The 22,652-nt window shown below is 39.8% G+C and overlaps 1 protein-coding gene across 7 annotated transcripts in view; it reads left to right on the forward strand.

The window, feature by feature from the left end:
* cfap74 (cilia and flagella associated protein 74) overlaps positions 1-22,652 on the forward strand; it is a 54,093-nt gene that overhangs the window by 21,403 nt on the left and 10,038 nt on the right. For 6 of the 7 annotated variants that reach the window (XM_076878497.1, XM_076878493.1, XM_076878496.1 and 3 more), the window contains 10 exons: positions 945-1,067; positions 1,198-1,319; positions 8,389-8,517; positions 15,450-15,534; positions 15,986-16,096; positions 18,793-18,966; positions 19,467-19,600; positions 19,800-20,067; positions 21,030-21,164; positions 21,363-21,496. In XM_076878497.1, coding sequence (XP_076734612.1) covers positions 945-1,067; positions 1,198-1,319; positions 8,389-8,517; positions 15,450-15,534; positions 15,986-16,096; positions 18,793-18,966; positions 19,467-19,600; positions 19,800-20,067; positions 21,030-21,164; positions 21,363-21,496 — 1,415 coding nt within the window. The remainder of the gene's footprint in view (positions 1-944; positions 1,068-1,197; positions 1,320-8,388; positions 8,518-15,449; positions 15,535-15,985; positions 16,097-18,792; positions 18,967-19,466; positions 19,601-19,799; positions 20,068-21,029; positions 21,165-21,362; positions 21,497-22,652) is intronic. The other variant, XM_004570938.2, reaches the window with a different exon arrangement.

Genomic DNA, 22,652 nt, shown 5'->3' on the forward strand with positions numbered 1-22,652 from the left:
TAGCTTTGGTGTTTCTGTGGTTTCATAGAAAAAACCCTCATGACTATGATATACTGGTAGTTTTTCAATATGTTGTTTTTTGAGATTCAGTAAACAACATATTGTATATTTGACTGCTCTTAGGAAGATAGAACAAGACTTGAGGATAGTCTTGTAGGAAGAAAGTCAGCATGTCTGTTCTAATAGCGACAGGCTGAATTAAATTAAAGTATTGAGTCAAGGGTGAGGGCTGTGAGTCAGTCAAAAATGGTCCATCTTCTTTGGAGCATGAATCTTCTTCTTGTCAAATCATAAAGGGACTGCATTTTTATAGCTGAGGTGCCAGAAATCTGCCCAGATTCTGAAAAATTTTGAGTGGAAAGTCGACATTTTGTCACTATTGTGTGTCGTTGAAAGACTCTGCTTCTCTGTTTTGTTTTTAGCAATGATGCTGTGTGTGCCTTGTGGCCCATGTGAAATTCTAGACTTTTCAGGGTTCATTACGTCTCTCTGGTGGGGGGCTAATGGTGCATCACCTCTCCCTCTGCTATTATTGCGACTGTGTGTGTTGCGTGCGCCTGCATGCCCTCGGCTCGATCGTTGTCATTTTGACTGATATTTCCACATTGTGTGGTTGAAGGCTGGTGTCTTAAATGGCAGATTATCCATCAAACTATCATGATGCCACAGTACTGAGGCACTTGCTGCATCATTGGTTTATTACTCATTTTCGTTTATTACGCTCTCACCACCTTGACAGTTTGCCTTCACTGTATGTACACGAGTGTATGCCTGCATACCTTTTAATGTTACATAACTGCACCACAGCTTTCACTTTCTCCTTCATGTATAGGAATACCTTTGTGTCATCAGGTAAAACTAAACTTTTGTCAGTATAAAGATGTGTAACTACACATTTAATGTAAGAGAAGTGCAGTATCAACAGTATGTCTGTCCATGTTCAGGTACGCGGGGGAGAGATCGGGTCATTTGAAAGTGTCAAACTGGAAATTATTTTCACTCCAACCATTCCAGGAGAGACCAGACTGGACTTCTCCTTTAAATTCTCTGATAAAACCAGCAAACCAGTAAGAAACAGCTTGTTTTTTAGTCTTGTGAATTACTTAGGAAGCAGACACATTTATAGTTTACAAAGCCATAGAGTAAATGAATCAAATGATATGTTTAGTGCATGTGACTGAGGACTCATTCAAACAGATACCCATCCATGTGAGAGGTGTGGCAGTCAGCATGCCTGTATGGGTACTTCAGCCCAACATTGACCTAAAGATCTGCATGTTTGACCGCCTTTATCAAGACACCATCATTGTCCAAAGCAGGTAAGTCCCAGAGCCTGAGATGGTTGTAAACCTTCTCATCTGGTCAAGCTGATGTCCAGCTGTTTCACATTTAGAAGGAGCTCATTACTTTGATTCAGAAGGTCTACACATCAACCTCTTATGCACAAGTGACAGTTTATTACAATTTGTTGAATGCTTACACAATGTAGTGGTCTTTAATGCTAAGTATTGGAACAAAATGTATAAAACCATTCGTTATCACTAGTTTCCAAGGTGATTTGCATCTGAAGTTAAAACAGTGACCAATTCAGAATTCATTAGATTTACATTATATCTTAGTTCTACGTGTATTTTAAAAAAAAGCACAAAAAAAACAACACATTTTTTGTTTTTTGTTTGCAAAAAAAATAACTTAGCTACAACTTTCCCCACTCTCTTTAGAGTTTGTAAGAATTAACAAGGAAATGTTATAGAGTAGTTTCATAACTGAATACATTTTTTTAAAGGATAATAATGTTCAGTTAAGTACAGGACATCTCAAATAGTTTTGTATCTGAGACATTTAATGTTTATAGAAAACTAAAGCACCCTTGTATCTAGAGCTGGGCGATATAAGATTTTTTCATATCACGATATGTTTTTTTCATTTCAGGCGATAACGATATCTATCACGATATAAGCCAAATAACTATATTTGTAAGATTTAAATGTGCCGTTGCTCACAAGTAAAATGTGAAATAATCAGCAGCTTGTTTTTATTTAAATATTTATTTCCCATAATAAGTTCAACAGGGTAGATGTACTTAAGGAACATGAGACTTTTTCAGATAAATAAAGGCAAATATTGCAAACTACACAAAAGGCAGCCGCTAAAGCGTTTAAGTTTCAAAATAGAACAAACGAAACAGACTACTAAATTGTCAATTCCACTTAGAAACAAAATATTAATTCTAAAAATAAATCTTAGTTTGTTTTACAGAAGAACAGACAAAATTGACTAACTTTTGTCAATATCAAATAAACTGAGAACTAAAAGGAAATTCTCAATCTCTCCTTGTTGTATAGCTGAGCTTTTCAAACAGTTTTAACAGTTATTTTAGTCTGACAAAAGCCGAATGACGAATTAGCGCTTCCAGTCAGAGACTGAGGCTACGTCCACACGTACACGGGTATTTTTGAAAACGGAGATTTTCCGTTTTCGTTTTAAAAAATAATCCCGTCCACACATAAAGGGAGAAATGAAGGAAAACGCTGCTATGAACATGCCAAAGCAGCAGGTGGAGCTAGATTCCTAACCGTGCAGAAATGTTGGCCAATCAGAAGTCTAGAAGCCTCGGTGGGAAAAAGTAAACAAAGCTGGGGCATAGAAGCAGAACTGAGTCGTATGTGTGGAGGGACAGTAACTGTGTGTATATGTAAGCATTTAAACACTGCAGAGAGTAGAATTAACAGTAACAGTATTGTAGAAATTCATTTCACCGAAACAATAACGTGGCGCACAGTGTGACGTCAAAAAATGCGCACACCTTTGACGCTGCGTTTTCTCCGTTTTTCTAGTCCACACGTAAATGCAAAAACTGAGTTTTCAAAAATCTTCGTTTTCAGTGACCAAAAACGCCGTTTACGTGTGGACGAAAGGTGCAAACGCATAGAAAAATCTGCGTTTTCAAAAATACCCGGGTACGTGTGGACGTAGCGCATGCACCAGTTTATTGTATTTCCAGACTTGCTTTCGGCACAATTTACAGTGCACGCTACTCTGTTTTTTGTCAGACTTGAAATAGCCGAAATACCTTCACACTACGGAACTTCTATGGCTCTTCCGTTCGACAATCTCTCCGGCATTGGAACCATCATCTGTTTTCTCTTCGGTAACCTTCGGTCACGCTCGGTTGATTTTTCTAGTCGGCACACTCATTTCCTCCATTACCCGGGCGGTATGGTGGCTGGCTGCTTCCCAAACAAATACACATGTGCAGCTTGGCACTTGTGCTGTAGTAACTAGTCACGTGACGTGACGCTGCGGCTGTGATTGGTTCGGCTCTGCGGTACGTAATTTGGATTGGCTGCTCTTTTTTTTTTAAGAGGACAAGAGCGGCAATGTCTATCGCAATAGTTTAATTTTTCTATCGAGAAAAAGTTATATCGCGATACATATCGTTATCGTTCTATCGCCCAGCTCTACTTGTATCCATATCTTTGTAATAATCATCAGCGTTATGTGTTGTATTGCTAACAAGGCATGCTATTCTGCATGACCAATGACAACTAGAGTCTCAAGAAAAGTTAAGTGTAAGAGTTGTGAAGCTGACCTCAGCGTGGGATAAACAATGGCTTTTACCCTTCAGTCATAAAAGGCTGGTGTGTGTGTGTGTGTGTGTGTGTGTGTGTGTGTGTGTGTGTGTAATACTAGTTTAAGTCATTTTAATTACATGAGACTAAAGCCTAAACACTGTGTGAACAGTGTATAGCAATAATATGACAGATTTAGACATACAATAGTAATATGACAATATAAGGTACCTGTCTCTGGGTAAAGTGCAATATGAAACAATTTAGTACCATGTTTATATGCATGTCAGTTAAGAGTGTTATTATAATAGCCACTTTTGTAGACATTTAACCAATGCAACATTATGCAACAGGTGGCCTGTTAAAGCGTCTTCATCACAATAAAATGTCTAATTTGGTAGAAAGACTATATAGATAGCCATGACAGCATATGGCAGAGAAACAGATTATGCTCTGTTCCAGTATGTGATGCAAGAATACTGCTTAAGGCTTGTTTAACATTATGGTGGCATTTAATACATAGAGGGAAAGATCTGTGTTTCTTTCTTTAGACGTTTTTCAAATATATGCCCAGACTGATAAAAAAAAAAAGCACGTGGAATTTATCTTTTTGAAAGTCAGTGGATGCACTATATAAGCACATAGCTGTCTTTGTAAGAGCTGTGCAAAGTCAGTGTGATGTGAACCAATGCTTTTCTCTGTACTGCAGCGTATTACTGTGAAAATTGCCTAATGCACAGCCAGTAGACATGTGTTTCTAGGAAACAAGTCATGCAAAAAGAAGTACACTGCCCGGGTTTACAAAAACAACATAACTTCAGTAAATTCATGAACACCAAATCCTAAAAAGTGGTTGTCCCCTCAGTGTTTTACAAAATACATACAAGAGTGAGGCCAGCAGGGTAATGATTTTTACTAAATAGCCCTTTCATCCACCCAGCCCATATAAGTCTCTTAACTGTTGCCTATATTGTTAGAATATTATTTTAACTGAAGGAATGAAATGCATCTTAAAGTTTATATTTTTAACAAGATATACGAAACCCTCAACCTAGAAATGAGTGGTGCATGTCATATTCCCATTTTATTTGTTGCTATGCTCAGAAACATCCTTGAAATAGAGTTTGGAAAGTGGCGTGGACTGCTGATGTAGCATGCTGGCTTATCTGCTGAATGCACTACTAAAACTCCCTCATATACTCAGTCTCTGCCAAAACAGACATTTTCACAGCAAAACGGCTCAAGGAAATCCCTTAAAATTGACAGGGCCCGCTTACTTTTCAGTCCAACATCAAACTCTCCGCCTAACTACGCTTACAGCCAAGTAGCGCTTTGAGACATTTAACAATTCAACGCGTGGATGAAATATAATAGAGATGAATTAACGGATAAATGTTCCTAAACAAAGCATGGCATCGCCACAGTCCTCTTTGACCGATACTGTAGCACAGAACAGAAGTAAATCCTCTTTGATTATGGATGTGATGCATTATGATGAGCACATGAGGTTAGGAATACACCAGGGGCAGTAGCATTTGCAGCAGTGAGGTCCATCACCTAGCCAGTCATTGTGTCACATCATGTGGGGGAGGTAGTGCATGTGTGGGGGTAGGGGATTTGTGACAAATGCCATCTGGTCCGCTGGCACACCAGCACGTATGACAACATGACGATGACAGTGTCAGTGTGAAGTGCAGCTTTTAAAGTTAAAAAAAAAATGCTAATGCTTGCACCAGCAAACCGTGCAATATGTCACTCTGCCTCCAAGACAATAATTTGAACACAAAATAGCTTGGCAGGCTTTTGGGGGGAAAACAATAGGAGAGCTGCTGCTTTCATCATGGAATTTGTCACTTTTTTTTTCTTTAAGTAGTTAGTAGATATCCCACAAGTCCTCCCAAGTTTGTGACAGATTTTTTAAGAGAAAAGCACAAAGCATAATTGAATATGTCCATCTTGTCTGTGAGCCAGTGATTGGAATATCACTCCTACTAATTGAAAGTATTTTTTTAGGAAGCTTTAAAATGTGCAGTGTTTGACTTTGGCTTGTGAGCCGGTGATTGGAATACTCTGAACACAGTTGGCAGGGTGTTTTCTTTTTTAATATTTCAAACACTCAGCCCCGACTTTCAAATACTCCTTTGCTGGCACCAGATGGGGAGTTGAGCGCTCCTGCCCAAACCCAGCCACAAAAACACAACCACCCTGCTTCTTTATTTCACAAAGCCTTCTGTCCTTGATTTTTCTCCCTTTTCTATATTTCTAATGCGCCAACTGTACCTTATCTTAGTCTCAGTCTGAGACCTGTTTAGTTTGGCCTGAGGAATGAGATCAAGTTAACCTTTTTTCTTTACTTTTTATGTGAAAATAGCAACATACAGTAAATACTTATAAAGAAAACAGTTCTTCTGGCAGGTTAGTTTTATTTATATATAATATGTGGGATAAAAGGAGACAGTGCTGCATTATGGGGACAGTTGCCTAGAGCGCTTGCCATGAAGGCTTGGTCTCCCATGGGGCTTTGGAGTACATGTGGAGTATGCAAGCACAGCCACCTGTCTCTTTTAAGAAAAGGCAGAGCCACTGCTGCAGCCGTGGGCACTCGGAGTCCAGGCACTTGGTTATTCAGCACTCTATGTAGACTCAGCATGAGTAACCTCTCTGCAACATGACCTGATATCATTCCCACTAAACCTTGATGATTGTAATGAGTAGCATTATTATGTGGCTCTAATAAAAGAAAGTTTAACTTTTTAGGACTATTTTTACGGAGCCCCCAAAGGGTCACAGTGGGAGTTTTTTACAGACGTTTCATAGCCTGCTGGAGCTTCTGTGAATCACTAAGGCAGTAAAAGGTTGTGTTTTTATGTTGCCTCTCTTTGCTGCATTATTCTTGATAAGAGACATGAGCTCTTTTGTCCATTCGCCTAACCTAGCATTTGCTTAAAGTTTTTGGCACTGAAGAGTAGAAACTGATGTTAAATATAGTGAAAGAACGTGAAAAAAGTTACTAGCTAGATTAATTTATATAGTAACTGCCTAAAACTAGCCCAGGCAGGCATCCAACTGCAAGTAGTTCCAGTGATTTTTATTTAACTTGTTATAAAGAATGCATTATTGTTAAACCCACAGCACATGCATGAGACCACCTGCATAAACTAAACCAAACCCAGAGGAAATATCATATCTATAGTCATATATTCAACACTATTTTCACTTTGTCTTCACTCTGGTGATGTTGTTTGATAGTGTGGAGGTTAGGTCTGTGCGTCAAGTTCTTTCACGCAAAATGGGAATGCCGTTTTGTTATGGACCTTCCTTCACTTCTTCAAACTGTTGTACATATTTAAAATTGATCATGTGCATCTTAAAGTTGCTGTTATGCAATAACATGCAAACCTTTACTTCTTTTTTGCCTAAAATATCACTGCATTACACAGTATTAATACTTCTGTGGATCTCCACTAAGCATTGCTTCAAAAATAAACTGGTCACTGCCTGCCAGTAAAATCAAGACAGGTTGAGTTAAATGCCCATGTTAATTAAAATCCCTAATTACCCTAAATTGTTATGTAGCCATGATTATGCCTCTGCCAGCAATTTGAAGGCTGTCATTTAGCTGGCATAAAGATAGCAACTTAATATCCCCCAAGTGTCCCTGTGAGTCCTTGCCTCGGGGAAACAACCATCTGGCTGACCTCCCTGTTCAAAGTGGGCCAGTTCTTTTGAGAGGAGAATCAAATAATGACGGGTCCCTCAGTCTATTTGGCCACAGCTCGCTAAAGGCTCACCTTTGTGTCTTTTGAAGATGAAAGCAAGCACAACAAAATATTATGTATACACGTGTCACCTCCAGCAAACTGTGTTTTCAGCTTGTCTGTACTGTCATTGTTTTTTGAAGGTGTGGGCTGTATTGGATGTGTTGGAGAAATTCCCAAGGTGACGAGCCATTTATATCACAAGCCTCAGCTATAACTGAGGCTTGCAGCCACGGGCACAACCATCTGTTGAAGCTTGTGGAAATTAGGTCACTTAAATTATACTGATTTGGGGTAGATTTCTCCATAAAAGACATTTTCTGTGGGTGTCACTGAGACCAAATTCTTTCAGTACCTGCTGAGTCCTCGAAGGATAGCAGGTTTAAACAGGGTTTCATCATACTTTTGGTTATTACACTTGAAAGAGCAAAAAAAAGGGACTCATTTGGAGGCATGTTTGTCTGAGGAATCCAAAAACTAGAAGTTATAAAATTACCTGACAAACTTTACATTAACAGACGATACAATACAATCTGGATTCCTTATTATGATCAGCCCAGCCTAGTCTTTAACTTCAGTTTTAATTCATCTGACACCAAATCATACAGGATATCTCAGTGCAATTCACTCCATTTTTTAGAGAGAAACCCAACAATTCCCCTTTGAGCAACCACTTGGTGACAGTGTGAAAACAAAGAATCTAGCTTTTAACTAAAAAATGAATTAACCTCAAACAGAAGAAGTTTTAGGGCGAAATGTAAAATATATGTACATTGGGGAGGACTGAACCAATAAGCTCAACTCACTTTTGCTCATTATTAATTTTACCTCATTATAAGCTTTTTAATGTGGTCCTCCACAACAGCCCCTGCTTCTTATGTGGACGCTCAGACAGTTAATTGTCCATTCTGAGTATTTAACATCTGAGATCCGCTTCAGATAATGTGGAACTGCCATCTTTACCTTTATGTCAGTAAAATAAAGTATTCTTGTATATTGTTGCCTGTGTTTTATATATCATGGATTATGTATTTATATGTATATTTTTTGCATGGCAGAGCCAGCACAGCTTTGAAACTGACCTTTGAGGTATGTCAGGACATGAGGAAGCACATGGAGATCCTACCAAAGACCGGCTTCATCCAGGCTCAATCAAGCTTTAGTGCCCAACTGAAGTTCATCCCGAGGTAAGGAAGGACACACAGAGGATGCAATGATAATGGAACCACTGGAGCAGTGATAATCTTATTTTAGAATAACCTTGTTAAGATTCTCTCAGCCTTCTATGAAAGTGCAAACTGTTTCACCCCAAAGAGAAGTTGTAATATATTTTGATCCTGGCTTACAGTTTTGTGTAATCTGCTTCTTAAAAAGGGTAAACAGTTTTTCTGTGGAAAAGCTGCTGTAGATTATGTACGCTGCACACTTAATGTTTTAAAAAAGCAGGTGATTATAGTAAAGAAGAAATCGATACACTGTTATGACGGGACAGTTCATGTTCATTTTAAAAGCTTCTAAGAACAAAAACTACAACTGTTAACTTAGCTAACTTATCATATTAGCCTACTGTTGGTGTTAGCCATTTTGCACATACGAAAACAGTTCAACAAAAGTCAACATGCATATCAATTTCTGTGAACCAGATAAATCTTATTACTTAATACTGCTTTACCTGTTTAGCTGATATCCTTCCACTTATGCCCACTGACTAGGGATTATAGAAAGCTAGATCACAGGTTGTTGAAGTGAACAATGTTAACAGTGCTCTCTTGCTCTCCAGGCTGCAAAGTGGGAAATAAACTACCGGTTTTCTCTCACTCTGTTTTATCAACTACTATCCATGTACCCTGGGCAACTTAGCTTCCATCTGTGCCTCACAGTCAGTGCTATAGTGGATTAATGTGCACTACAATTATTAAGTATAACACAGCCCACCATCTCAACCCTCATTTGCCAGTTTAAGCCGCCTAGTTTAATAGCTTTTGTGGCAGAAAACAATGAACAAAATAGTTAAAGAAGCTGTGATGAGCACTCACTGCGTCGATTTTACACAACAATTTATGCTAGCTTACTTTTTGTCTATAAATCGTGTTTCCCTGTGTTGTGGCTGGCTACAGAAATCTGTTGTGATATTGTTACTAGTTTACTACAACGCTTTTTTGACACAATTCCCTTTTCCAAAGCAAGTAAACGGAGGAGTCTTACAGAGTTACAAAAGGCAACAATCTGAAGCCTGTCAGCAGCCAGCAGGTATAAAAGAGTTTGTACAACACACCTGCCCTCTAATCGCAGGGGCATGAAGGCTTGTGATAATGGTTTCTAATGACTTTGAAGGATGTGGTAATTCTTTCAAGAACAATACAGGCTCTAAATTTAGATGGAGAGCCAGGAGCTGAACTGTGGTTTGAATGCCAGGAGAGCGGACAAGGGGACCCCCAGGGCAAATATGAGAGGCGTGCGGTAAAAACTCTGTGTGGGTGTCAGTATTCTTCTGCCCACACTCCTTTTTTTTCTCGTTTCACAGTTCAACAGCCTTGCGTATTGATAACTGAAAAGACATTTGTGTATGCATAAATAAATAAATAAATAACAGGAGGTCATTTTCGTTGCAAATGACAAAAGTTAAGGGCATGCAGTGGTCATCGTACAGTAGGGTGGCAGTAGAGGAAAGTGGGAAAATGTCAGTAATCTGGCTTAGCGAATCAGCAGAGGTTTTTAATGCGAGGATTAGAGTCCAGCTTTACTTGTGCTGCTGCTGAGATGGTGCATCCTTCATGAGCACTAACACAACTACAGCTTCACCCCCTCCCTACTCGCTCTGTATCACACTTCATCACTCCATCTCTCTCTCTGTCTCTCTCTCCTGCTTCTGTGGCGTCTTCTCCCACTCGCTCACACATACTTCTCTTTTTCCTGGCCTATCACCTCTGTGCTTAATTATACTTCTTTCTCTTTGGGTTTTTCTCTCTCTCTGCAATCCTCTGTGTTTCTGTGCTCTTTCACTTCTCCAGCTCTAACTCTGCATTTATTCTGCCTCTTTTTGTTAGTATCAAGCTCCTCTCATCCCTCAATGCATTCACGATTCACCACTGCTTATATGATGGTCCTGAATCTGCTTATATAACCTAAGACACCAGACATAGATCCGTGTGCTCTGAGTGGCCCACACTGTTTTCACTGTTCTCATAGTGGTAAATCTTGTTTATTTGTAGATTGTAGATCCATTATTAGAACATTAAGCTCAGCACGGTAAATTCTGAGAACAGAATATCACTAAGTGTAAGTCTGGCATTAAATTGTTTTGCTGTGTTGCTTCATTTTTCAGTCTAACATCCTGTGTTTATTATCCTTATTTTCTCTCAGGTAATTATGTCACAGTCTGATACACAGACTGTATATTAACAAGATAATATCCTGTTTAGAATCAGTTCTAAATGTGTTTATTTATTATTTTTGTCAAGGAAAAAGGTATATGATCACAGATCAAGACAAAATGAATACACCTTTTACTGAATGTACACTTGTATTATATCATTGATAGGTAGCAGATGGTATGTGCATTTTTTAAGATTTTGCTGCATAGCCAAAACCTGACTGCCAGCTGTATACAAGGCATGTTGTATTGTTTTTTGTAGCAAGAGTGTGGTGCAATTGGAAGCGGCAGTTTCAACCAAGTGGCCTCAATTAGTTGTTTTTTTACAGATCTAACAAGGACATGTTTGGTATAATGTGCAAGTAGATTGCAAGTTGAGTGAAGTACAAAAACAATTTGTGGCTCTAACCCTAAGTGTCACGGTCTGGCTGGCAGACCGTGGGGATATGGGGAAAGAGGACCCAGGCGCAGAGCTCTGTGTGCAAACAGTGCATTTATTTACATTGAGAGCTGTAAACACAATAAATCCCAGTTGCTCCCTTGACTCCCGTCTGTGCTCGTGCTCCCTGCTGTTGTGTTCTCGCACACCCCGTGCGTGCCGCCGTTCTGATCCACTCTTCCACCTGCGGAAAAACCACAGAAACAGCCATTAACACCAACCCTGGCAGGCATACACGAACTGCACCGTCACACACACACACACACACACACACACACACACACACACACACACACACACACACACACACACACACACACACACACACACACACACACACACACACACACACACACACACACACACACACTAACTTGCGAAGACAACCCCACACCAGTGGGAGCTCCAACACTCTCCTAAGTAGCTCCCCCCTGACGAGCCCTGATCAACAACAGGTGTGTGGCAGGAACTTCAGGTGTGGCCAGTCCTCCTGCAGGGCCACACCCATCAGGCCTGCATGTGGCCACACCCCCAGTAATACATGTACACACCCACACCCTGCCTATACATATAATGAGTGGAACACAGAATAACACAGCATAGTGCAGAAAAACACACATCCCCAAATAATAATAATAATAATAACAACAAACTGCTCACGGACCCCCGAGTCCTCCAGAGCCGGGTCCGTGACACTAAGTTTCATTCGAAGTGGCAAAAAAAGTGCCTTAAAAAGTCTTAAATCTAATATGTAGGAACCCTACTTATGATCAGATCAATCAAAAACTTAATGAGGTGTTGTGAGACATATTTGGACACATCTCTTTTTGTAGTGTGAACTGTACTGTGCTATGATGTGTTGCCAACAAGGACATATCAGGAAAATATCTTGTTTTTTTGTTTTGGCATGTGTCACAAAAAGTCCTGACAATCTCAGCAGTTGGAATATATGTCTATTAGTGCTTAGCCCTTACTAAACAAATCTGGAGCTTGACCAGTGACAGATGGACAAAGGGCTGTGCGTGGAGGCCCTTTCACTGGAAGTGACGTAGACAGACTGAACACGAGTAGTCAGTTGGACACCTTGGACACACGTGATAGACACAGGTGGAAACAGAGATATGTCTCACTTCCACTTGTGAGCTAAATGCATGAAATACAATTTTAAACTGAGTGTTTAAGGGTTTTGTATGTATCTTCAAAACACCAGTGAGTTTTATTAAACGATGATCTGGGTTTTTAAAAGATTATCAGGGGTTTATGTCTCTCAAAGACATAAACCCGTTCTGTAGGTAAGTATGGTCTCAAAAGGTGGCTAAAGCTTTACAAAATAAGATTTTAATTCTCCTTTAAGATACCCCAAGGACCCAAACAGTGTCCTTCATCCACAGCAGAAACTCACATGATTCTCACTGGGATTGGAAAACAAGTATGTTTCCAGCATGTCATCAAGCTGTGTCCCTGTATGTGTCATCTCTGTCATGGTTGGATCTCGCCTCCCAATCTGTTGATTTTTGGTAGGTTTGCTTTTGTGTTATGCTGTGGCGGTGTGTCATTTAAGATGGCATTGCCAATTCCTTCAGCCAGGGATTATCATTGGATTTCCAAATCCTCATTAGAAGCACTGCTTTCACTCACTGTCTAATCCGCGCACACACTCACACACTGTTAAATCTGGATTCACAAATGACTCATAGCTTTCATTCTTTATACAGGTGTTTCCTTCTTGCCTCCCCTCCTCAGGCTTTTGGGAGAGGGTGAGCACATTCTTGCTTCCTGCTCCGAGGGATTGTGCTTAGCCTGCCCACATCATTCAGCATCTCTTCTTGCTTCAGCCCTCGCTGCCTGTCTTCCTCCACCTTTATTTGTCACATCTAGCCCACTCACTCTTTTGCCTCACATTCTTCCATGTGCAGCATAATCCCCTCTGTACTGTACTAAATCTAATGGTTCACATGTTTGTGATCCCGCTCGATGAAGAGGAATGCTGCTCGTTTGAATTCAGATGGACGCTGACGGAATCAGAGTGATTGCCATTTTGTTTCGTGACATTTGTGCCGCCCGATATTCGGTTCGTGTTAGCTCATTTCTGTTCGGCGGAGGGTTGTTTAGTCTTTTTACTTTGTCATTTACTGCCAGCACAAAAGCTACAATCAAAATTGCTTTGAATTTGAGAGTTTCCCTTTCTTTTACATATTGTACTTTATTGTAACATACTAAATATGTCTTGAAACGTTACACGCCGCACCGTTATAGATGCATTACCATGCCATGTGAGCTGGCTCTTTTGGTCCTAAATTTTGGCTTCTTCTAAAATCTGTCCCACAGAAAAGGAAAGCACATTCTTAGGTTGTGCCTGTGGAGAATTTCAATCTAACTCATGGAAATTTGTTTCCCTGTTTTTGCTGATGACAGGATCATTTGAACAGGACTACTCGAATTAGTGGTTTTAGGTGTAATCTCTGAAGAGCAGGCAATGTCTCCAACCCTGGCAGTTCCAGCTGATAAAAGGGAGATTACAAGGATAGATTACTGCAGATTAGACTGAATGGTTCTGCCAGCACTTTAACTGCTAACGCACGACTCTCATCAGAAACGTTCACACTGCAGTGGGTTTCAAGATAACAAGCAAACATAATAACTTCCGTAACTTATTTCTTTCCCATCATTATGTTTTTTTACTTAATGGTCATTTACTGTAATTCTCGTCCGCCCGTTTTTGCACAGTGAAAAATCCTTAAGCCTCTTAATCTGTAATCCCTTTCATAATCACTTTTTTTAATGGTGAAGAGAAGTCTAAATACGAGTGCAGACTGAAGAGGAATGTATATATTTTCTATGTGAATACATTATTTTTACTCAAGCGAAAGGAAGCGCTGTGTTGTAAGCTCATAAAGTCCCCTGAAAAACAGGCTTCCTTCTGGTTTTTTCCTCCTCACTGTTATAGATTAAAGCTGGTCATTAGAAAAACCACCTGCTGGATTGAACAGGTTATATCAGTAGTTTCACTTGAAATACTCTGGTTATTTGCATTGCGGCTCGGAAGTTAGAACAACCATTTGAGTTTTACTGCATCTACTAATCTCTGAAGTACCATAAAGGCTATAGAGGAGAATTGCTTTTGGACTGTGGATAATCTGGCTGCAGAGAGGAAGAGCACACAAGCAAATCTGTTTAGGACACTGACAAATCTGAAAGCCTATCCATCGACAAAATTCTCCCGAGCATATGGGCCTGGCGACGCCCCACCAGGCTTTTCCACTCTGCCCTGCCAAGCTAATTCAAGAGTGACTCTCCAGCAGCGATTCTATTAGCAGGCAGAACAAGAGTGCTTCCTTAAATACTCCCTCTGCACTCATTGGTCAACCTATACAGGGGGAAAAAAAGGACTTTGTAATTGCAGAGATTTAATTTTGATGGGTGAGGAGGTGACCTTTGTGGGTTTTGAGTCATGAATGGGGTTGTCGTAGAGCAGTTTCTGGGACGTACGAAATACAAACCTTTCCTCGAACTTGAAGCTGACAGATTTGCTGAAGGCGAGGGTGGTTGTAGCGCTTTGAAAAGACACACTAGCATCTGGGGAGCCTTAAAACCAATGACATTTACAGCATTAGCTCTCAAGCCTTCAACCGGCATTAAGAGTGTAAAGAGGAAAAGACAGAGGGAGGCAGTTGAAAGGAGAGAAAGGGAGGGAAAGCGAGGAATAGCAGAGAAGAAAATTGAAGGATGTTAGGAGAAGGAGAGAGGAGGTGGTGGGTGGATCTAAGACACAAACAGCATTTGACATTTGACCACTTTTCTTTTTTTTACATGCTAATGAATTCTGCATACGTGCATATATGCAGTTTTTTACTGGTGCTAGCACGAGAGCAGCTCTTGACACTGAGGGATATTGAGGGACTGGAGTTTTACATAAGCCTGTGCATGACTACTGGTCCTCTTTGAATCATACTTACGTCTCCCATCACCATGGCTACAACCTACAGTAGTGTGGAGGCGCGCTCTGCATCTCTCTCCTGCTTTCCCCGGCGTGCCGATCCTACAGTCGTGGGTTAAAGTAAAGTAATGGGTCTTCAGGGTCTGAATCTTTCTCTTTCTTTCTTCACTGGCTTGTGGCTTTTGACAGATGGCATTTTTTGTATTTTAACAAAACAAATAAAAACGCATCAAAATCACTGTTGCGATTACGTGTTTGTTTTCAGCCTCTACTTGATGTCTTTGCTCTTTTCTGCTTGTGAACATGAAGATAAAGCTGTTTTTATGACAAATGGCGACTTCCTCACGCCTTCCTTTTTGCTTTCTCACAGACGCTCCCTGTCCAAAGATGCAAAGTTTTTTGACAGTGACACAGGAGTCCTGGAGGTTCCAATGACAGTGCAAGTAGCAGGCCAGGTTTGTGTCATGTTACGTACTATACACGTATACTGCAGATAAGAGCAATGTGATCCTGAAAGCAGTGGGCTTGAACGTGTAGTGCAGTGCTAGTGTCCTACTTTGTCCTAAACAGAAGCGCAGCTAGCGAAGGTTGTAACCTATTTTGCTTGTAACAAGCTAAAATTATCTCCCACCCCCAAGGCCCAGTTATTCCATGGACACTAATAAGCCAAGCATAAAGGTTATCCCATATAGTTTTGCTGAAACTGTCTGCAGTAGCACAAAAATGGTAAAGTAGGTTTCAGATGTATTTGTTATCCCCTTCTTTTATTATGGAGTACCTGTTGTGCGCAAAATTTGACTACCTTAAAACCTCTTGCCCAGCAGCCAAGGCAGTTGTCATCTTTCTTGATTTCATCACATACATATAGAGCAGTACACATGTTGATGTAGTACTCTGATGCTTTAGGTCAGGGGTGTCAAACATAAGGCCCGGCAGCTAGAACTGGCCCAGCAAAGAATCCAATCCAGCCCATTGCAGTGCTTTGGGAAATGTGAAGGAGGGGAGACCTCCCATATGGTAATTGATACAAAAACATTGTAATTAAGTAAAAGCAAATAAGCAAATGACAGAAAACTTTTTCATTATCTAAAAGAGAAATTTCTGTATATATTTACAGTGATTTCAGAGTAAATTAAAAAGAAAGCTTTTTGTTAATTAACTTAGGCAAAAACATGCCAGTGCTTTTTCTGTCATTTTAAACATTTATTTCTTGCAGTTTAAGTCATGCTGACAGATTTCTTTTACTGACTACATCATCTACAAAAACTAAGACATACCATTGAAATTACACTTCTTTTTCTTATATTAAATATCTCACTGATTAAACACGTAGTTAAACATCTTTCAACTTACAGAAAAAAAGTTGGTCCAACCCACTTAAGACCAAAGCAAGCTGTATGTGGCCCTCAGTGTAAAATGAGTTTAACATTTCTGCTTCAGGTTCTGCTCTGGCAGCGTGTTTGAATAAATGAATGTTGTTTGCTGGGAAATATAGTTGGTTTAGTACATGATTCTACATACTAAGACGGGGATCTCAAACTTAAATGAGCTGTGGGCCACTGCTGGCCCTGTCATCTCACTGAAGGGCCACTTTAGTGTCCAAGTAGTACAAAACAAACAAGAAAATACCCACAAATATTTCCGAACATATAGTGTTTTGTTTGTTTTTTCATTTCAAATATTGTATAATAAGACAAAACTGCAAATGTGAACACATTTTTTTTCTCACTCTTAATCAACTGAAGCCTTTCATTGAACTACCAAATAAACACATTGGTACTCTCTTTCTGGCCAGACACGTGGCAGCACTTCTGCTATAACTTTGTTCGTATTTAACAAAATAAAAACGCTAACACAGCCAATCCCTCAACATGTTTGTACTCTCTGCTCATATTTCCTTCATGTTAAATAAGTTTTTGCTTTTTAAAGAACTTATTTGTAAGAACTTCAACAACAAACAAATCCACCCTAAAAAAAAAAAGTAACTTCATGGGCCAAATTGAATTAGATTTTTTTACATCAATATATGGGCCGCAAGTAGGGGTGACGTACTAAGATATTCATGAGCCTCAGTGATGCTCGCTACAGACAAGATGCCAGCATCTTATCTATTGCTTGTTTTTTGTAACTTAGTGTGATGCATAAATGAGACTCAGGTGTCTGTGATTTTGATTTTAAAATCACTTATCTGGCAGTATTTGACTGGATCTCTTGGCCTGTTTTGTCACTCTTTTGGGGGATTGTACTAAGACATTAGTTCATAAATGTATCATTATATATTCACATTAATGCAGCTACTGTTTACAAGGATATAAGTGGAAATTCTGGACCATTCCTCTCAAGAGGAAATGAAACTGCAGCTGAATTCCTTCATATCATCAGACAGTGTTTATTAAAAACACAGAGCAGCTGCTTAGACATTCGTGCTGTGCTTTTGCCAGCTTTTTTTCAGTAAATCTAAATCTGGACAGTCTACTTGCCAAATTGTCACCTTCCTCTACCTCCCCAGCCAGCGACTATTCACTGACTTTACTGGGACGTGGAGAGGAGAGGGCTGGGGCATGGAAGGGGTGTAGCTCTGACGAGAAGCCAAAGAGCGGGCCAGGATGTTCCTGTGATGCACCAAAGCTGTTGCCCCTAGTCATGAGCTCCTGGCATTACACCATGAAAACACACACACATTCATACATACACCAACTGGTCACCAGACATCACAGCAGCCTGGAAATCAATGGTGCAGTAAACAAGCTCATCTGCTTTATACTGCTGGGGGGAAAAATTCACAAAACCTGACAAAATTTAACAAAATTGCCTCTTGTCTAGTACAATTCACATGAATTAAATGCTGTCAGAGAATAAGGCTAACGAGGCTAATGAGCTCCAAAACTTAGTTTTCTGCATCGAGGAGCTCCAAATTCATACACATTGATTTGTTCACAAAAACGTGACACCAAATTTTATTTTGAGTGGATCTCAAACACATCACCCTGCCTCCATGAATACTCATTGGAGCATGAAATGTGTATTAATCCACTGCTTAAAATAGTCTCGAACAAATGTTCTGTTTTACTCCTGCCTGAGAAACATTTCCTGTAAAAGCTAGAGAGCTCAGCTGTTCATGAAAGAGAAATAAAGACATGACCAGACCTCAAAAATTATAGACTAGGACTAACTAATTGTAAAAAATGTACTTAGGTCGGTGCTTTGTAAAGCCGACTCTGAGCCACAGCCCTGTTTTGGCTTGCACACACACACACGCGCGCACACACACAAACATAGACGCATTTCTATCAGTGCAGGGTAATGAAAAATGACCGAATGCACAAAAATTGCTCGATTTTAGCCATGACTGATGTTAAACATCAATTTGATTCTTTCGATAATTCAACTGCATCTGTCTGTTAATTCACAGACTTGAGAAGTCTTTGTAAATTAAAGCAACATCAGTCTGTAATATGCCCATGTTTTTGACTCAGAATATGATAATGTATAATTAAGATTTAAAAAGTGATACCAGAACAGTTTTCAGGACAGCCCGTGGAGTTGTATTATATAAGCCAAACTTTTTCTGGGGCAGGTTAGCAATATTATGATAAAGTGAAATTAAAAGAAATTCCATGTTGTACTTAAAAAAGAAAGACAGATTTACCTTCACTGATATAAAGATGTTTGTCTGGAGAACAAAGATGTAAAGATGCTTCATGTTTGTGCAGGTGCAGCCTGCCCATTTCACCGTCCACGCCATTGTGACCTCCTCAGACCTGCAGTTTGACCACAGCGAGGTGGACTTTGGCTACTGTTCCATTTACCAGTCAGTCAAGAGCAGCATTCGCCTCACCAATCTGTCCCTCCTACCCCAAGACTTTGGCTTCTTGGGTGTGCCTGAGGTACTGCATGAATGATGTGAAAACCTTTTCTTCTATTAAGTGTTAATGTGTTAGTGAGGTAGAGTTGCGTGGATCCAGATACAAGCATTGCTATCTTTGCAGATAATGTTATGTTTATGGAAGAATCATATTTAGTCCACATCCCACTTTCACTGTTTGTTCCATTCCACAGGGTTCCTCCTATTATTAAAATTTGTTAGGTTTGCATAAACAGTAACTTTATATAGCTCTTATAGTGTAAAGAGAGTGAACAGTAAACAGAGAGGCTGTTATCCTACATTGTTTCCTCGTAATCCCCCGTGCTTAAGAAGACAATGTGCATCCTGTGTTTGGATTGGCAGATTCTGCTGCCACCAATAAAAGCAACAACAGATGGAGGGATAATTACTTAATGTAAATGCTTTAAATGGCTACAGCAACCAGCATCAGAGTCTAAGTTAGATTTCATGAAAACATCCTGAGTTATAACTTTAAAGCTTTTGTTTTTTCTCTAAATCAAGTTTATTGAGGTTCAGCCCAATGATGGATTTGGTACTCTGCTCCCACAAGAAACCCTGGAGGTTGATCTGATTTTTAGTGCCCAAACTGCCAAAGAGTACGTCTTTCAGCTCAGCTGCAAGTCTGGAATTAACAGGTTAGTTTTAAATCCTACACTGTGTGTAAATGAAGGACATTTACTCTTTATGGCATCATTGTGTCTGCTTAAACATTCAGTCTTTTGTACTTATCTGTTGATAGGACAATCACTGCCTTTACTGAATGTTGTGATCCCGTTTATTCAATTAAATCCAATACCTACTGATCCATAGCAAAAACATTCATTTTGTCATCAGAGATTTTCTGCTGTCTTGCCGAGCAGTGGGTGTCCACCCACCACTGGAGCTCTCCCATTTTCTGGTTCAGTTTGGAGCCACAGCAGTAGGTGACCAGTCCACTGCCATGCTGTTCCTGAGCAACCGTCAAACGGGCCGTGACCAAAATAGACAACCAGTCTCTCCAGGGGTCAAGGCGCCTGTAATGCCCCGTTTGTTCTCCTTCGCCCTGCCAGAGGACTCAGACATCGACATCAGTCCGTCTGCAGGACGCCTTCTTCCTGGAGAGGTGCGGTATAACACGTCTTATTAAGCTTACACTTATGTTAAAGGAACACACCACCGGTTTTATACATAGAAGGTTGCTAGTGTGAAGAAGACTTCAGATTTATAACAGTTAGACAGTCTATTTAAATCTACTTAGTAGCTTATTCTAGAGTTAGCTGAAAGTAATTATTAACTGAATAATTTCATGTTATAATATCTGTAAAATAATACAATGTGGGCCATCTGTTTTTTTTTGTCCTTACCACTTAAGAGTACACATCATCCAGCTCCATCCATCCAAAATCTCACATCAGCCCCAAAAACAGATTAATCTCCTTCTGAATGCATTTATAAACCTGAATGGACAAGATAGTGTGACCTTTTGTTTCTATAAAGAAATTAAACATTAGAGAAAGCGGTTAGTTTTTATTTACTACATCTTGGTTAAAAATGATCTTAATAAGCACAGAGCTAAGGAACCAAACCATCTGTGCTCAGAGGGAATTATAAGTGTAATGATGCTCTCTGCTGGACACCTGATGGAAGTGAACAAGCACTATTTATAGATATAAATGGGGGAAAAAAGCTCAATGAAAATCACTTCTATTGGTTCTGACAGTCTAATTTTAAGTCTTATTTTCCAGATGACCACTTACCTCCAGACTCCAGTATTTTTTTTATTTAAACTTTATTTTCCAAGCAAGATATTAAGAATAATATATTTACAGTGACAACTTCACAAGTGCTAGAAGGCACAGAGATCCAGGGTAATATATCAGTCCGCTTGAATTGTTACAAACCAGTAACCCCAAAACAGGACACTGCTGAAAGCTAATTTCAACCTTAATATGAAGCAGAGGTTTGAAGTTAAAAAGTGATATGGTGTAGGAACACTGTAGCGTGAAAGAAACACACAGAAATATCCCGTGTTATCCTCTAAATCTGAGCAATTTCAGACATATTACCGTCTCTCCTCTACCCCAGAGATGTCTTGTCCAGGTAACGTTCAAACCCAGACTGTTGGACCAGGAGATCAAAGAAGAGGCGCTCCGTCGTCTTCATCGAGCCAAGTTGCTCTATGAGAGTGAGCTCGAGGGAAACAGACTCGCTGAACAGGAGGTACAGCTTCACACCCACCTTCCCACTCCAGCCACTGTCCGCTTGTGCCAGGGTTTTTAAATGTGAACACATCTTAAGTGACTAAATGGGTTTTTTTTTACTTTCATAATCACACAGAACATTTTTTTTGCAAGATGTAGTCCCTTCAGTCATCTACCTTAGTATGAACCCATCACTCATGTTCATGTGCATTGTAAGGCAAAACTGGAGATCCCACTGGAACCTAGTAAGGGGAAAAAGGCGTCAGTGAATCCAAAAAACAGCAAGGTGTCCAATGAAGCAGAGAAAGGAAAGCAAAGTGAATCACCAGATCCTGGCAACATAGTACCAGGGTAGGTTTCTACAGATTATTTACTCAATCTAATCAAACAGATCCAGTTTGCTGGACTGCAAATAAAAAATGTTTCTCTAATTGCACTTCCTTTCAAAAGGCTAAATCTAATTAATACCTTCTGAGATCCAACAACACTAGAATATCAACTACTAACAAAGCTTTTCTTTTTCTTTTTGTTGTTGTTGGTTTTTTCTTCTTATTCCAGTGACTAATTGATTTCAGCAGCATTCCCATTTCTTTTCATTCACGGTGATCACAAAATATATTCATTTACAAAATTCATGAACCACCCATCATTTCCTTACAAGGAGTCAGAATTTCTTGTAATTTTTTAAAGTGGACTTGAGCAGTAGTTCTCCAGGCTTTATGAAGGTCTTTCAAAGGTTGTCTACAGACTTTGGTTGGTTATTCACTCATTTTCTGTCCAGTCCAAAGGAATGCACTTGTGTTTGTTAAGCCACTTAACACTGACTTATGAATCATTCAAGGATAAAAAAGCCACTGAACCATTGTTGTGTCTACACAAAGGACTAGTTTTAAATTCTATCTTTAGGCACTTTGAGAGATGCATCTGGCCCTTCAGCTGATTCGTCTATTGTTCACCCAAACCTCATCAAAAATGGTCTCAGTGGAAGGTCCGCTGTCAAGATGTCATTCTTAAGGGAGGGAAACAGGGGGAATAGGTTGCACAAGAACTGCACTGAGAATCAGGGGCAACAGATCATATGGAGTGATAAATCCAAATTTTAAATTTTTAGTCCAAATATTCCTCAGTATATATGAAGGACAACAGGAGAGCAGTACAACAGTAAGTGTCTACAGCCATCTGTAAAACATGGTGGAGGCTCCGTCATGGTTTGGGGCTGCATTTTAGTCTGTGATGTTTGAGCTCTTGTCAAAAACACGCTGCCAATGGAGTAAAAGGATACACAGATAGAAAAACACACAATATAACATTATCAGTCATGGATTGGTCTCCCCAGAGCCCAGACCTCAAGCAGTGTGAAATGATCTTGACAGAGAACAGAACAAAAAGCAGCCAACATCCAAAGAAGAGCTTTGAATAATAATAATAATAATAATAATAATAATAATAATAATAATAATAATAATGCATTTTATTTGAGGGCACCTTTCAGAGGGGTTGAGGAGCT

Source organism: Maylandia zebra, linkage group LG20, assembly GCF_041146795.1.
Source record: "Maylandia zebra isolate NMK-2024a linkage group LG20, Mzebra_GT3a, whole genome shotgun sequence".
Classification (NCBI taxonomy): domain Eukaryota; kingdom Metazoa; phylum Chordata; class Actinopteri; order Cichliformes; family Cichlidae; genus Maylandia; species Maylandia zebra.